The 15,266-nt window shown below is 37.4% G+C and overlaps 3 protein-coding genes across 5 annotated transcripts in view; 1 reads left to right on the forward strand and 2 right to left on the reverse strand.

The window, feature by feature from the left end:
• LOC107595586 (ataxin-1-like) overlaps positions 1-6,172 on the reverse strand; it is a 20,145-nt gene extending 13,973 nt beyond the window's left edge. The window contains exon 1 of the mRNA XM_016286037.1: positions 6,120-6,172. The gene's annotated coding sequence lies outside the window, so the exon portion shown is untranslated. The remainder of the gene's footprint in view (positions 1-6,119) is intronic.
• A 2,035-nt stretch (positions 6,173-8,207) lies between these two features.
• On the reverse strand, positions 8,208-11,589 carry LOC107595671 (protein FAM8A1-like). 2 transcript variants are annotated; one of them, XM_016286165.1, is made up of 6 exons: positions 11,427-11,589; positions 10,885-11,203; positions 9,990-10,110; positions 9,773-9,896; positions 9,558-9,697; positions 8,208-9,459 (listed from the first exon to the last, which is right to left on the reverse strand). In XM_016286165.1, exons 2-6 carry the CDS (start codon positions 11,138-11,140, stop codon positions 9,315-9,317), a joined length of 786 nt encoding a protein of 261 aa, XP_016141651.1. In that variant the 5' UTR covers positions 11,141-11,203; positions 11,427-11,589; the 3' UTR covers positions 8,208-9,314. The 2 variants fall into 2 exon arrangements, with proteins under 2 accessions (XP_016141651.1, XP_016141643.1); XM_016286157.1 differs by lacking the exon at positions 11,427-11,589 and having other exon boundaries at positions 10,885-11,356.
• Positions 11,590-13,098: 1,509 nt separating this feature from the next.
• The window catches only part of LOC107595624 (zinc fingers and homeoboxes protein 2-like), a 15,356-nt gene continuing 13,188 nt past the window's right edge, over positions 13,099-15,266 (forward strand). For both annotated transcript variants that reach the window (XM_016286106.1, XM_016286098.1), the window contains exon 1: positions 13,099-13,408. The gene's annotated coding sequence lies outside the window, so the exon portion shown is untranslated. The remainder of the gene's footprint in view (positions 13,409-15,266) is intronic.

Here is a 15,266-nt window from a genome sequence, read left to right on the forward strand (position 1 = left end):
GTTCTCTTGGTTGGTTGTGCATCTTTTTCTTCTAACCTTTTTCCTTCCACTCAACTTTCTGTTAACATGCTTGGATACAGCACCCTGTGAACAGCCAGCTTCTTTGGCAATGAATGTTTGTGGCTTACCCTCCTTGTGAAGGGTGTCAATGATTGTCTTCTGGCCAACTGTCAGATCAGCAGTCTTCCCCATGATTGTGTAGCCTAGTGAACCAAACTGAGAGACCATTTTTGAAGGCTCAGGAAACCTTTGCAGGTGTTTTGAGTTGATTAGCTGATTGGCATGTCACCATATTCTAATTTGTGGAGATAGTGAATTGGTGGGTTTTTGTTAAATGTGAGCCAAAATCATCACAATTAAAAGAACCAAAGACTTAAAATACTTCAGTCTGTGTGCATTGAATTTATTTAATACACGAGTTTCACAATTTGAGTTGAATTACTGAAATAAATGAACTTTTCCATGACATTCTAATTTATTGAGATGCACCTGTATATATATATTCATTTCTATAGTTACAGATACAAATAATAAAGACTTTCATGCTATTCTATCCATTAATATCTCTGTCAGAGGCAGCAGGTGTCAGACAGCTTTGGCAGAGACTATTAGACAAAGAATACCTGTACTGTTCTCACTCTGGATGGCTCAGTGTCTAAACCCTACAAAGCCATGTAGAGAGAAAGTCTTTGATATCTCCATTCCTTCTAATAGCAGGATATTTTGGGAGGGTTGCTATGTTACTGTTTGTCGAGGTATTGCCTTAACCAGTCTCTGGGGGGATGGGACAAAAGAGCTATGAAGTGTTCTCACTTGGCTGCCAGTCTTAGCTTCTCTTTTTTCATCTTCCTTTTCTAGTTTAGCTCTCACTTTCATAAAACTCAGATTAGATAGATGTAAACTATACAGTGAAAGATAAGTTAAGTGTGCCATAAAGAAGTACACATTTAACTTAAATCAAAGTCACCAGTGTATAACCATCAGGAGCTACTCTCTGCAATGACAGAAATGCACTCCATGATCAGGTCCACTTTCTTCTCACAGAAGTCCAATCACTTTTGCAAACCCTGGAGGAAAAAAGTGTTTTGCTGGCTATAATAAGTACTGACACCTGTTCACTCTTCACACTGACAGAACTTTCACCCTACAGAACTTTGCTGAAACTTCTTAGAGATAGTGAGGCATGTCCTAACATGTCCAGACATGTACAAGGGGACAGAAGACCAGAACTCATGCTGATATCTTTGCAGTGGACACAAGCATAAAACATAAGATATGATGTAGAGGACCAGCTTAACAGAATTTAGGGCTGCAAAAATAAGAAAATACATTAATATGCTAAGGTTATAGAGTTCATGTAAAACAAGGAAAGAAAGTGTTTTCTCGTGAAAAATGTAAGAGTTTGAATGATTGTGTATAGTAAATTTGTATTTTGAAGCATGTGCAGAGAATTATGAGACAGTTTAATCTCTCATGTCACAGAAACATTATAAAGTAAAGAAAGATATTTATATAAAAAGATATTTATAAAAAATACAAATGGGCAAAATTGCAAATGGACAATATGGCAGATGTAGGAATGAACTTCCCACCTGACAGTTAAAATTACACATCGCCTTTCAGTTAGACTCGTCACCTGTTTATTTTACATTTACACCTTTACCATGTGTTTAGTGTTAGCTAATTCACTCAGATTAGCTTCAAAATGCAGCTTTTGTTAGAATTTTCGCGAAATAAGCACCATTTATGATACCAATGTTTTGTAATTTTATTGCTAATTTGAAATATTTTATTAAAACGCAATCTTGACAAACAGTTTTAGAGATATCAGTCCCTCCCTGTTCAAGTAGACAGGAGCTATTTTTGGCAGAATGTCAATATGGCCGCCAAGTGAACTGAGTTCCCTTTAAAGGGACTTTTCTAACGGAAGGCATCCAGTCCGGTGTCATTTGAGTGATCTGTACACACTTCGAACTGGAAAGCCCCTTGATTTAGTTGGTACTATACTGTCTCTGAGCATGTGGGAAGATTACGCAAGGACCTGTGTTGCTGAGGTAACAAGGACAGGGTCTACATATGTCTCAAGGCTTCCACCTCGAGAATTTTTCTCTGAGTCATGCGTTATGTGAGCGTGTAACTATGTATGCATGTTAAGAAAAAAGTTTTTTTATCCCTTTAATACATTTAACACTTTATTTTCTGTGTGTAGCAAGAAATGAAAGGCAAAATTACTGTTTCACCCTTAAATCAATGGATATTTTACAATAGGTTTACAAGCAATTACTCTAAGAATAAATAGTTCTCATGTTTGGATGATTAATAGACAATATGTCCAGGATGTATGACATTTGTTTGTTTGCAAGGCCCAATTGAATGTAAAACAGATGAGCTGAGTCACAAGGTCTGTTCAACTCAAAGAAATCATATAATCACAGAGCTATTTGTAGTACTATCTTTAACTGGACCCCAGTGACTTTCAAAATATTTTCTTTTGTGTTCCACAGAAGAAAGATTGTCATACAGATTAGGAACGACACATGGGTGAGTAAATGACGACTGATCTTTCAAAACTATCGTTTTCAAGTACTTCATTGACTTCTTAAACAGAACCACAATAACAGACAGCCAAATCTTTCTGAAAGTAAAATGTTTTCCCATGTCTTTCAGAGCCAGTATTTCAAGCATTAAGCCAAAAATAGCTCTGGCCTACACACTTCTACGGAGAATACAACTCGAGGAGCAAGGAAGCTCAACCACTTTAAAAGCACAGACATGAAGAACATCATCGTTGTTTTCTTTAAACATTGCCAAGGGGTTGAGGAGGGCAAAGTTCAGTGGTCAAAAGTGCTGAATGCTTAATAAAAGTGAAACCTCAGACTGGTCACTATATCTGAGGCTTCCAGTAAGGAATGCAATAACATTCTCTTTATCAGACACTCAAAAGGCTTAATACTAAGCACAAGGGAGGGGCACTACAGCCTCAATAGTGGTTTTGGCAGCCTAACAGAGAGAAGAAACATAAGAAAACAGACAAACAGCAATTATAAAACTAAGCTATTATAAAACCATTACTAGATCTTCCATCTCTAATCACTGGAAAATGGTTAACTCTACGCAGAAACATAAAATGGAGAAAACCATGCAAACCATGTGAAAATGGATTGGCTTAACGAATAACAAGTAAATGATAAATGCTACCATTTGTCAATTTCTACACAAGTTACTTTTCAGTTTTAAAATCTGTCAGAATATGTCTAATAATGTTTCATAGTGCAGTGCATTATGAATTATTATCGGAATCAGTATAAAAACATAAACTCGAATGAAAATGGTTCCTGCTCTCATATACTGTATCCTAAGATGTAGCAAAGATTATTTTACATTTGATTTCTTTTTTAATTTATCTCTTGGCAAAACCGCTGAGGTAAACAAGTGGGTTAATCGATGCCACTTCCTTTTTCCAGTGTTGCAACATTATTTCCAGACATGCCTGAACTTTTTGTAAAAGGCCAAAAATCAAACTCGACTGAGGATTGCGAAAGCAAATGTTTCATACAGTATATCCAACTATATTATACTGAATATGCTTTTTAAAAATGTAATTCACTCATGTTCTCTTCATTTCAATGCAAAAACATAAAATGCACTGAAATGTGATATGGCATGGCGGCCAAATCATGGGATGCCAAAACCAGACAGGCCAGATGAACTTATGAGCCTGGCAAACAACTGCCACAATTCATTCCAAAAGAAGCCACTTTGTACTTTAATAGTTATACTGACTTATTAGTCAAATGCAATGATTTTTATTATAAAATAGAACATTCATAGTGAAATCCACTTTTTCTAAAGTAAAAAACCTGATTTAGTTATTCTACAGTTTTTCCCTTGAAATAGATTTATTTCAGTACAACTTCCTGATTTAGTGATTTTGTTGTGCTTGAATTTAGTAAATACTGATACTGTTGCTGGGCAGACACCCCCTTTGTGCAACTTGACTGAGTTCACTATTGCTGAATGACTGGGGACCAGATTCAAGAATTCCTCATGTCACCAAATGTTTATTCAAATGGGGCCATAAATGAGTAAGACTGAAAGGTCAAGGAAATTATCTTGTGGTCAGACTTTCCAAACCTACAAGCACAACGTTCCAGTGGAATGGCCTATTTGAATACATAAATTTGATCATGCTGTTTAGCCAAGCACTGTATGGCTGTCCCCTATAATCTTGTAACCTATCTTTCAGTATACCGAAGCTCTGGCAAGCTGTCAGTCCCTTTGATTTACCAGCAGCTGCCACTGAATAAAGTCCCCCGTCAGGATTTTAATAATTAATTACAGGTTTAAATCAAGTCATCACATAACAGACACAGAGTCCAACATATAGACATGAATAACAGACATGCTTTGCTGCATCTCCCACAGTGTTGCCACCAAATCTGTCCCCTCTGAGATTAACCCCCCATCCATTCTCATCTCAGCACCTTCCGTTATAATGGACATTGAAGTCTCCATTCTCCTGCAGCTGGATCACTAATTAAAACGTCTACCAGAGAGCCATGAGTCACATACACATAGTTAGTTGCCTGTCAGTGTGTAAACCTGGAGGTGTTAAACATTAATCGCCATACAGACAGACACTTGGACATTGATAAGGTTGGTCAATACTTTTGAACTGTGATAACAGTCTGCTCTAAATTCAGAGAATGACTGGCCTCAAACTGAGGAATATATGTATTTTTACAATTTATTTTTCTGTATATTTCAATGCATTTCTATTGTACGTAAATTGCAATATGTAAGATTGCAATTTCACTTCCCACTGGTATAAATCGTCCTCTGATCAAACCTACCTCTACAAACCAAATGTTTTTTTCTACACTTCTTCTTTACCATGTTTCACTGTGCTCACTTTCTATAAAGCATTATATGGCTCTAACAACTGGCTTATAAATAAACCTAAAATAAAGAGATCAGAAGAAAATACATACATTCGGGGGACAGTGAAGTCAATATAAATTTTCATGGCAAGAATATGTTTTGTTTATTCTTTCGAAGGACCAGATATGGATGCTTTGTATTAAAGTACACTGTTATAGCCTCGAGCGATGAGGAAATCCCCTCACTTCTCGACAGTACAAGACAACAACATTAAGCTACAATTCAACACTGTATGCTGCAGTCTTGGGGTAATAAAGACGGAATAACAGAATAGAAGCCTAAAATGCCAATGAGGATTTTATCGCGGTTTTGAGAGCACTGTTCCTCGCTATTGTCGTTTTGATCATCGATTTGGAAGAGCAGACTCATTTTGCAAAAGCTCAGCGTGAACATCAGTCTTGGATGATGAGAAACCCAACCCCATCTTATTTTCAACTGAATAGCCAATCAGATCACACCAATCACAGTCACCATGGCACTTTGATTGGCTACCGATGACATCATTACTACAGAAAGTAAAACACATCACCAATTAATGACAGAATGCTGTCCAATCAGCCAATCAGCTTATTGTTTGGAAGCCTCTGACAACATGCCTTAGAGGCTGACTGTGTCCTTTCCTTCTCTCACCCTTCAGACCACTCAAAAACAGCAAAACTTAACTAGCGCAAACACATGAATGCGCTTTTATAGTACCTGCCAACAATTTCACATTGACTGCCAGAATTTTGAAAAGACCAGATCAGAGACACACCTGATGAACACTTAGCTTGACATCCTTCTACAGAAGGGATTAATTTTTTTTAAACAAATTATATATAATGAGCCAGCGGTCCCACTTTATATTAGGTGGCCTTAACTACTATGTACTTACATTCAAATTAATATGTGATACAATACACTTATTGCATACATACATGATTTTACATTGTACTTATATAAAAATTTTTTTTAAAAGTACCTTCATGCAATTACACCTGTAATTAATTTCTGTAATAAAATGTATAGTTACACTGTTGACCCATCCCTTCCACCTTAACCAACCCTTAAACCCACCCATACACCAAACCTGTCCTTAACCTTACCCGTATCCCACCTCAATAGCAGCAGAAGTGTTTTGCAAAACAATATGAACACAATAAGTACATTGTAATTATTTTTTTGATGTAAGTACATACCAGCTATGGAGTTTTGTCCTCTGTAGAGGACATCTTTTTTAGCGATTTCTCTGAAACGTTACATGTCAGTTTTAAGTCTGGATGTCCCGTACAGAGCACATTCAGGGCTTTTCAGAGATACCAAATGATTGGATGTTTCACCATGACCACTCCCACTCCTTGGTCTTTAAAAATGGCTGACATTAATTTAGTGATCAAGTGTTACGCCCTTATGGAAATATGATAATATTTTGTAATTATCATTTAAATCTGACTAATTTTCTAATTGTTTGTCATAAATCAATATCTCAGGAAAATGTTATGGGGGTTCAAATCAAAATATAAGTTATGAAACAGGACATTGATTTCATACATGTCCACTGTAGAGGACACCAGGACTTAAAGCATGTTTATTAAACATTTTGGGAGACACAACAAATGAATAGAGAAAAAAATTATATATCAATATTCCTATTAAATATTAGATATTATTATGAAGCTCTTGCTAATTATTACTCCCATTATTGCACTTATTTGTTCATTCTATGTTGCCCCAAAAACACATTAATATGCAAATTAGACAGTTTATAGATAACATTGTATATAATGGACTCGTTTAACACAAATTTTTCATAACATAGTTGAGGATCATCTTTATATAAGGTTTGGTATAAAAAAATGAAAACTGATTTGTGATTTAAACAAAAATCCCACTGTTTTTGCCTTTTCATGTCTATTCATGTCTTTTTATTAAAAAATAAAATAAAAACAGGAATTTTTTAAATCCCGATGTCCTCTAATTCACAAAAAAAATTCCTGGTAGTCAGGAGGTGTTAAGGCCACTTAATATAAGTGGGACCTAGCCAGCATTATCATAATAGCAGCATGAGAGTAACTGGTGTCCCCCAGACAGAGCCATGGCTCACAATGACGTCATATAGTTGGCATAGCATTCTCAATCTGACATGAGAGATAAACAAAGTCAGGCTGAGTGTGGCTGGGCACTACTCACTGATAACTGCAATGCAACATCAGTGGTACCATTCTGATAGCGAAAGGGTTTTACAAGTCAGCAGGGTCAAAGTGATAGACAGAAAAGGAAAATATCTGAGTGAGCGATGAGGGTCTGTGTTGGAGAAAGCCATCTGCAGGGCCTACAGTAACACAATCAACCCTTCATTATGTTCTTGCAAAGAAATCATATGCCCTGAAAAAACCTTTCAGTGGAAATGAAGAAAGACAGGCCAGTTTAAACAATGATACACAACAGACCTTCTACCCATTATGTATATTCCAACACTGCTGTAATTAACCAATGGTTTTCACGGGTTGGACAAAAAGTGTTTTCTGGTGGTCCATATCGAATTTACTGTCAACCCATCACGAAAACGCTATTTTAGTATGCAAATCCATTAAAGGGATAGTTCACCAAAAATTCCGTCATCGTTTACTCACCCTCATGTCGTTCCAAACCGGTATGTTCTGTGGAACACATAAATAGATATTCTGAAGACTGCTGGTAACCAAACAGTTTTGGTTACCATTGATTGAGAAAAGTCATACATGTTTGAAACGACGTGGAGGATTATAAAATGTAATGAAGGCAAAATTTTCAGTGTGGGTAAAACTACTCTGGAATTCTAGAAGATATACTTCCTATAGCGTAATAGAACGTCGCGATGCATCAAAAATAACGATACGTTATGGAAGCCGTGCAGTTATATAGTGCACACTTTGTAGCTGTTGTTAATAACCAGAAACCATGACTGGAACTACCCGTTTTATAAACATCTTGTCTTTAAATATACACGCCATGAGTGATTACTTCACTGTTTGACACGTTCAATATCCACAGGCAGTTTACATTGCAAATCAGCGCTCTCGCGCCATCTACTGGTGACTCATGCCAACTGATGAGAACAACTGCTAGTGCCAGATGCCACAAACACGTTCCTCAAATGTAAGACTGTCCTCTTCTTTTTTTATACACATTATTTGTCTGTGACCAGTACAATCCAAATGATTACTGCCCTTCTTCAATTAATGTAATTTAATAGCAGACTGAAAAATGTAGCAGTCTTTCCATTAAAACAATAGTGATACACAATATATCAGTACCATATTGGCTAGGTTTTACAAGTATTTATTTCAAAATGTTTAGTAGAACATCACTATTTACATGTATAAGCATAATTTAGAAGTTTATTACTGTCCAGTCCTATAAAAAAATTGTTGAAAGTGTTTCAAGAGACTTCTAAATATTTGCCGACACAGTTTTGTCCACATTCTGACTCTTGTCACATGCTGACTCTTACAGCTATTTGGAAATTAACCTAATGCAGCCTACTTTGCATCTGCATATGTAAACACAATTTCAAAAAATGAAACCCTTTTTCATGTGCTGTAAATCCCTGGTTAAACATGTATATTCAAAGGATTGTTACTGGTATAAACGGTCTATCTATAAACAGAGACAACACAGAAGGCTTTCTCTGGGACATAATTGAATTATGATTTGGCCATACCTAAACAATCCAAAAGAAAAAACAAACTGAAAAAGAATGAGGCAACTTAAAGTTGAACTGCTCAACTCAGCAGCTTAGAATAGTGCAGAACACAGAGCTGAAAAGGGCATGCAGTGAAAATTATAGTATGCAAAACAGCTAAAAATAAGTTTTTAACGATTTTAAAGGACATAAAATGGGATGAATAATTAGGTACAAAACATTCATCTGAAATACAAATCCAGTCAGTAGATTAGGATATATAACCAAACTATATTGCATTTGGAGAAATGTTAATTCCTGCTCAAATTCCATTAGTCAAATATTCTTAGTAAATATTCAGATCAATAATCCACATACATTAACAAACAGAGAGATAGAGATTAAATGCATGTACCAGAGGAAGTTCAAGTATTGTGAGGCAGCTCATTTATAAATTATCTTATTTTGGCACAAGAAAAATATTCAAAGATGTCACCACAGATGATTAAAAATACTTCTGAGAAAGCAGTTCATGCTTATGAGACTAGGTGTCCAAAGAAGATGGGAGAAATACTGTAAATACCGTGTTCAGCTCTTAAAGTGACAGTTCTTCGAGAGGCCAATAGCTTTAGTTCAGTTCAGCATGTGTCACTGCAGCTGGATCGCTCTCATTTGTCTATGAGCTTGTTTTTGCATTACAATTTCAGGTTGGTATCGACCTCGGTGACAGTCATCTAAGCCTGTTTCGCTTGACCACAATGGTGCCAGCCACAATGTCATACACAGTCCTGTTGTGCTGAAAGAAAAGAAGCGTGATGAACGCCGGAAAGAAGAAAGCGATGGAGAAGTTCTTGTTTAACGCTCTCACTGTCGACCTACAAGAAAATCATAAGAGAAGAAGTTTCAAAATTCAATTTTGGAAAAAATATCAAATTTTTAATAAATAAAACAAAGAGTTAACAGCAACACTGACGCAGAAAGCGTGACATTAGTCGCTGGAACCACAAGAATGCGGTTTGGTTGAACCAGGACGGAGCTGTCACATGTGACCACTCGTAAGCCAATGAGAAACTTCCCTGGTGTAGCCCCACCAGCTCCCCAAATACATATGATCTGAAATCAATCAAAAACAGTTATTCAGGTCTTCATGAATTATTTCAGCAGATTAAATCAATTGTTTGAACTTACCTCATAAAAGCAAACTAATATCCTGTACACTAGAGCCACAAGCATCATCTTCTGCAGTTCCTCCATTGATGTGTCCTCATCAATCTCCTCTACAATGAAGTGCATGGCAAACTTTGAGATGTCCCTAAAATTGACAAAAGAGATGAATGAATGACTTTAATGAAATACAACATGAGAAATATGTTAGGAAATATACACAATGAAATTTCAGACTTACTTCATTCCACTCAAATGGACAATACTGAGGATAATTGTAGCTTTAATGAAAAAAAGAATAAAGAAATCCACCATTTCTGCCAAGAATCGTTGGAGAGGAGAGGGAATAGAATATTCCCTACCTAGGTGAAACACATTATAGACATGAACTGTTAGTGTAAATTGGATCATTCTTGTCATGAAATATATGTCTTATATGTCATATATGTGTTAATATATAGGATAAAATAATCTCAAAATTTTCAAAGATGGGAATAATATTCATTTCACAATCAAGTGATCATTCTAAAATAAAATCGGCAATTATAAGGAATGGTGTTTCTTCATCTCCTCTTTCTCATATTACAAAGTCTCAAACATGTTTTCATGTGAGTGCTGTATTTGTTAATCGATTTCAGGTTTTCCCCGTTTATTTCACTTTCACTTTCTATCTGGTTTGTCTTTTATAATAAACCTTTAACGAACAAAAATTGCGTGGTTGTTTGGTTGTATTGGTTTATATCACTATAAAATATTCCATCCTGTTAGATAAAACTAATCAGCATTTTTCAAAAGATGGTTATACATCTATCAACTTCATGTAACCATCAATGCCTCACTGAACAACTTCAGCTAACTTTCTATGCTGTTAAACATCCTGTTAATGTTTACATAATAATAAAGCCATAATAATGAAGTTAGATGCCTGAGCGTGACAAGTATATTTCTGGAAATACTTACTTTATAATGAGAAAGACCCAGGTATTAACATGATGCAGATATTGAGTATAACGAAATTATATTACACTAATTGTTATGCAAACTAAAAGTCGAGGAAGCCGGCTCACACAGTCATCTGTCATATTCACCGCTAGTAATGATCAATACAAATACAGTTATTTATTGGATATTATTACCTGGCTGTTGAGCGTTTCTATTAGGCTGCTGCTGAGCGGCCGCTGTGGCCGGAGCTCGAGGACTCTGTCCTGCAGCAGGAAAACCAAACGGGCTGCTAAACCAATTGCGAAGTTCTCCATTAGACATATCTGCACCCCATGTCGTCGCCCCGGGCGTTTCATTTGTTCCTTGTGTTGGGAAACACGGTGGGAAGGAAACCGCAGACATGGCTATCCAGCTCTGCCAGTTCATATAGCTGTAGTAGTACTGCCACATCCACTCCTGTAATTTGTCGCAGTACTCCGTGGTGGTAACAGCGGTGGATGTGCCTTGCTTGCCCTGGGAACAGGGCGTGTGAATCTGTGTTTTCATGTTTTCACCGTCCTCAGTTTTACTGTTTTTTGCCAACGATTTTTCCTTATCACGAGCGTTTTCGTCTAATTCCTCCATGACACTTTCGTTTTGTGATGACGAAGTCGGTGTCCAACTTCCGGCAACATTGTATAATGCATAATAAAAGTAATACAAGATATTAGCACAACAAAAGCGTAACTCTTCTTACCTCTTCAGCTGCCCAGAAGTGTTTCTCTGTGGTTAAGTTTGCAATCGTTGGGGTTCAAGGAAGGTCCATCCATGTTTTACTTCTCATTTTACACAACTTCACACAATCATGCTAGCAGTGGGCTGCCCAGCGGGGGGCATCATGCCAACGATGGGCTGCCCAATGTTACCCTGTGTTGCATTAAGATAATGCGGAGGGCAATAGGGGTTATAAGGAGGGGGAGGCTGCTCTCTGTGCATATTGTGTATAGACACAATTTAGAAAATCGAGAGTAAATACAAGCTCTTAAACTGTTTTACAATATAATCCACACAGACAAATACCACTAGTATGATAGCATATTTATCTTGAGTAGCCAAGTAATGACATATGATTAAGATATAAAATTAATCAAGGATGTCAAATTCTCTTTATGTTAAATTGTTACAATTTTCATCTAACACACAAATGTTACATAACAATATTGTAAAATTTTGCTCACATTAGAACCGCCACTTACCTTTCAGTCTGGTACCCTATAACTATAAAATAAAGTGAGCAAGCCCCTAAAAGGACAAAATACATCACAAAAGCATAATAAAAGTTGTTTTAAATCTGGGCCTATTCCTCACACAAAGCTGTTGCATGGATTCAGATGATTTGGAATATTGCACTGGAAAAGTGCATAGTAGTGCTTTTTTTGTCTTTTTTTTAGCTGGACAGCTAAACTTTACCTTTACTGTTCCATAAAAAAGTTCCTGTGAAACAACAGGAACGTGAGAAAATGATTTTTAAAAATCATTTTGGAGGAAACAATTAGTTTAATAAAAGAAACAAATATCAAAGCACGAAGAGATTTTATACATTTTCATATTTTATTGCATATATTTCTAAGGGAAATTTGCGTAGCTACTTGAATTTGCATTCTGTCAGCAAGAACTACCGACAAATAATCCATTAAACATTACATTGCATGTCCTGTAGATGGCGTTAAATATATTGACATCTAAATGTGCAGGTGTGCTACCTTATTAGTCATGAATAAAACAAGTGCCCATAAGTTAAAATCAACGACAAAAATAAAAAAATAAAAGCAAAGATCAAGAAAATGATTAATAATTCATTAGCTGATTATTTGTATGTAAATATATCCAAACACTGGCGGATCGGTCCTGATTAATGAATAATTCATAAGCTTCTGCAGCAGCAGCGTTCATATGCCCAGTGCCCACTGCGTCAAGCGTCTTAGAATATTCCAAAGAAATAACTGTCATATGTTACTCTATTCCTGGATGTTGAGTGTATTTTAATCTTTACAGTTTTAATCTTTTCAGCATTTGGCAGGGTGCCACAAACTTAGATAAGAAAACGTCCGCGAGGTAGGTTTCCATAGCGACGTCTGTATTCCCGCACTAGTTTCTTCGAGTTGTAATGCGTCTCGATTTAAAAGTCGACCTGGTTGTTTTGATGCACAACCGTAGCAAGGCTACGGGCAAAACGTGGGAGGGGATGAGGAGAGGGGACAGAGGCGAGGATGGGAGGAGTGAGGAGAGAACCGCTCAGCCACTGGCCTTCACCAGAATGCTTAATATTCAATGACCTGTGATCCAAACTCACGCAGGGGACGTCAAAACAACAGCGGTTTACGTTAATCATCTCAAAGAAGGAAGCACAGGGCGAAGTGAACTACTGCTCTTGCACTCGAAGTCAGCGCTTGCCATCGGCGATTTTCAAACTTTTGCTTTTAAGAATTCATTTCCAAAGTCAGGATGGAACGGCGTCTTGTATCGTATGCAAATACGTCTGCTGACGTAGTTGATCATGTGGGTTTTGGCGTAGATCCCCCTGTGATCGCCAATTTTTTTCGGCTGTTGTCTTTAGAATTCGGCAGAATCGTTACAAACGTGCGCTTCTGTAGGCTGTACACGCGGAAAAGTACGCAATTTTGGAGTCTAGCTGTCAGTAACCTCACATCCCAGCGTTTTCCGTTGGTTGGTGGGCAGGTAAGAATGGCTGAATTAGTCGTGTCGCTTGGAAAATTAGCAAACAAGCCTTAAAGTTGCGGGCGCGTTTGAATACACACAATAAGTAGTTGTCCGAAACGTGCCGTAAAGTGCTTCTGATGTCAGTTGTTTATTTCAGCTGAACTTTGTTTGCCCAAGGCATATTGTAGAAAGTGAGCACCAGAATTACCGCATCGACCTGACCCGATAACCTCAGTTTTAACGTTTCCAGCGCTGTGATTTGGTGTGGCTTGCGTAAAGTTTCCTAGAATGGTTAAAGTTAAGCAGTAATGGGCGCGAGAACATGTCTACTTCTCTGATGTCGAAATAAGCAGCAAAATATGGCTACCAATGTCGACATGGCGTTACGTCGGTCCAAGTGGTTTTTATTGGTGTCTGTTTTGCCTCCACAAACCCCTCTTTTACATTGCACGCCACGATTGGAAATCTGTTTCGAACTAAGAATGATTTATTCATGCGCTTGTATGAAGTGAGCATGGCACGCAACTCCTTCATTTCGGCTCGGTGTCGTATGATGTAGGCAGTGGTGACGCCTTCCACGACCATACTGCATGGCACACGCATCAGACGCGAGCCACATTGCAGCACTGTGTTCACATCTGTGATAGTTCCCAAAATTGTCGCATCCATACTACTAGAGACTCGTAGCTCCCTATATAGAGCAAATGCATTTCTGAAGCTGAATTTTCTACTCCTGTGCCGATCTGGGTTGTTCAAAAATCTTACTATAGCATACAGTTGATGCATCGTACTCATCTCGGCCAATATTCCTAGTACACTTCAGGTGATTCAAGTGTGTCAGACTAAAGGCCCACACGTGATATTTGCTTCAGTGTCCAGTCACATGTAATTTCAAATGCTTTCCCAAGGGATGTATAGAGAGTACAGAACAAATCTTCCATCTGTAAGATGCGGGACTGTTTACTTATGTCTGGCAGGTCTTTCCTACTTTTTCATGTAGTCTGATGTTGCTGGAAAATCACTTTTAGAATACTCCTCCAACATGGTTTAGAGGGTGAGTGTAAAGTTTAGCAGTTTTGTAGGATCAGAGGGTTTCCTTGAGTTTAAGTCATACTTGGCAATAAAGCTCTTACTAAATCTGATTCGAGTCGAAGAGGGGCATCTATCTGTATCTTTAGCTCTTGCAGCAACTTAATTTGCGACTCTTAAAACCTCATATTTCTCCTTCCTTGGAATATTACTCAGTGTAAAATACTGTTTGCGTTCTTACCACATGCTCCATCATATCATGGACTGTATAATCTGAGGTTTGGTTTAGTTTACAGCAAAAGGCTAAATGAGAGAAAATCACTTTGGTTGCTCATGTTTAATCCGTGTATCATTCGATCATTCGTTTTTTGATTTAATATTGAAAGTAGAAAAATGAGAAAATGGCTCCTTTTTAGTTTTTTTCCAAAAAACGAAAAACAAGAATTCAGCTTAAATTTTAGTTTTTTGTTCAGGGGTAGAAAAATGAATAAACAGCTTGAATATTCGATTTCTACACATGGGCGGGAATTAAACACCCCTTTCTGCTGATTGGTCAGCCGAAGATCAAACCGTGCCATCATCAGTTCTTCTGCAGTATCACGCAGCAGAATAATAGTCCTCTGCTGCTGCAGTAGTATGGATTCTTAACACATTTATTGCAACTACATTTCATATTTTTTCATCAAACAAACAGACTAATGAATAGCTAGACACAACTCGTACCGGGGCAGAGTCTAGACAGGGCTTTCTTCTGTGTAGATATAAATTCTATTCTTTGCATCAGCTGGCATGGCAGGGTATGATATGACAGCTGTCATAGCCTACCCTGCTCACCCAGTAAGTCTGT

The sequence above is a fragment of the Sinocyclocheilus grahami genome, unplaced genomic scaffold, assembly GCF_001515645.1.
Source record: "Sinocyclocheilus grahami isolate Dianchi unplaced genomic scaffold, SAMN03320097.WGS_v1.1 scaffold11.1, whole genome shotgun sequence".
NCBI lineage: Eukaryota > Metazoa > Chordata > Actinopteri > Cypriniformes > Cyprinidae > Sinocyclocheilus > Sinocyclocheilus grahami.

Bases quoted from the DNA above. Each gene is read 5' to 3' on its own strand.
- LOC107595671 (XM_016286157.1), bottom strand. From the start codon at position 11,314: ATGGAGGAATTAGACGAAAACGCTCGTGATAAGGAAAAATCGTTGGCA. The intron at 10,111-10,884 runs GTAATAATATCC...TGTTTCACCTAG, and splicing joins TAGAAACGCTCAACAGCCAG to GTAGGGAATATTCTATTCCC. The intron at 9,897-9,989 runs GTAAGTCTGAAA...TGTCAATTTTAG, and splicing joins GTCCATTTGAGTGGAATGAA to GGACATCTCAAAGTTTGCCA.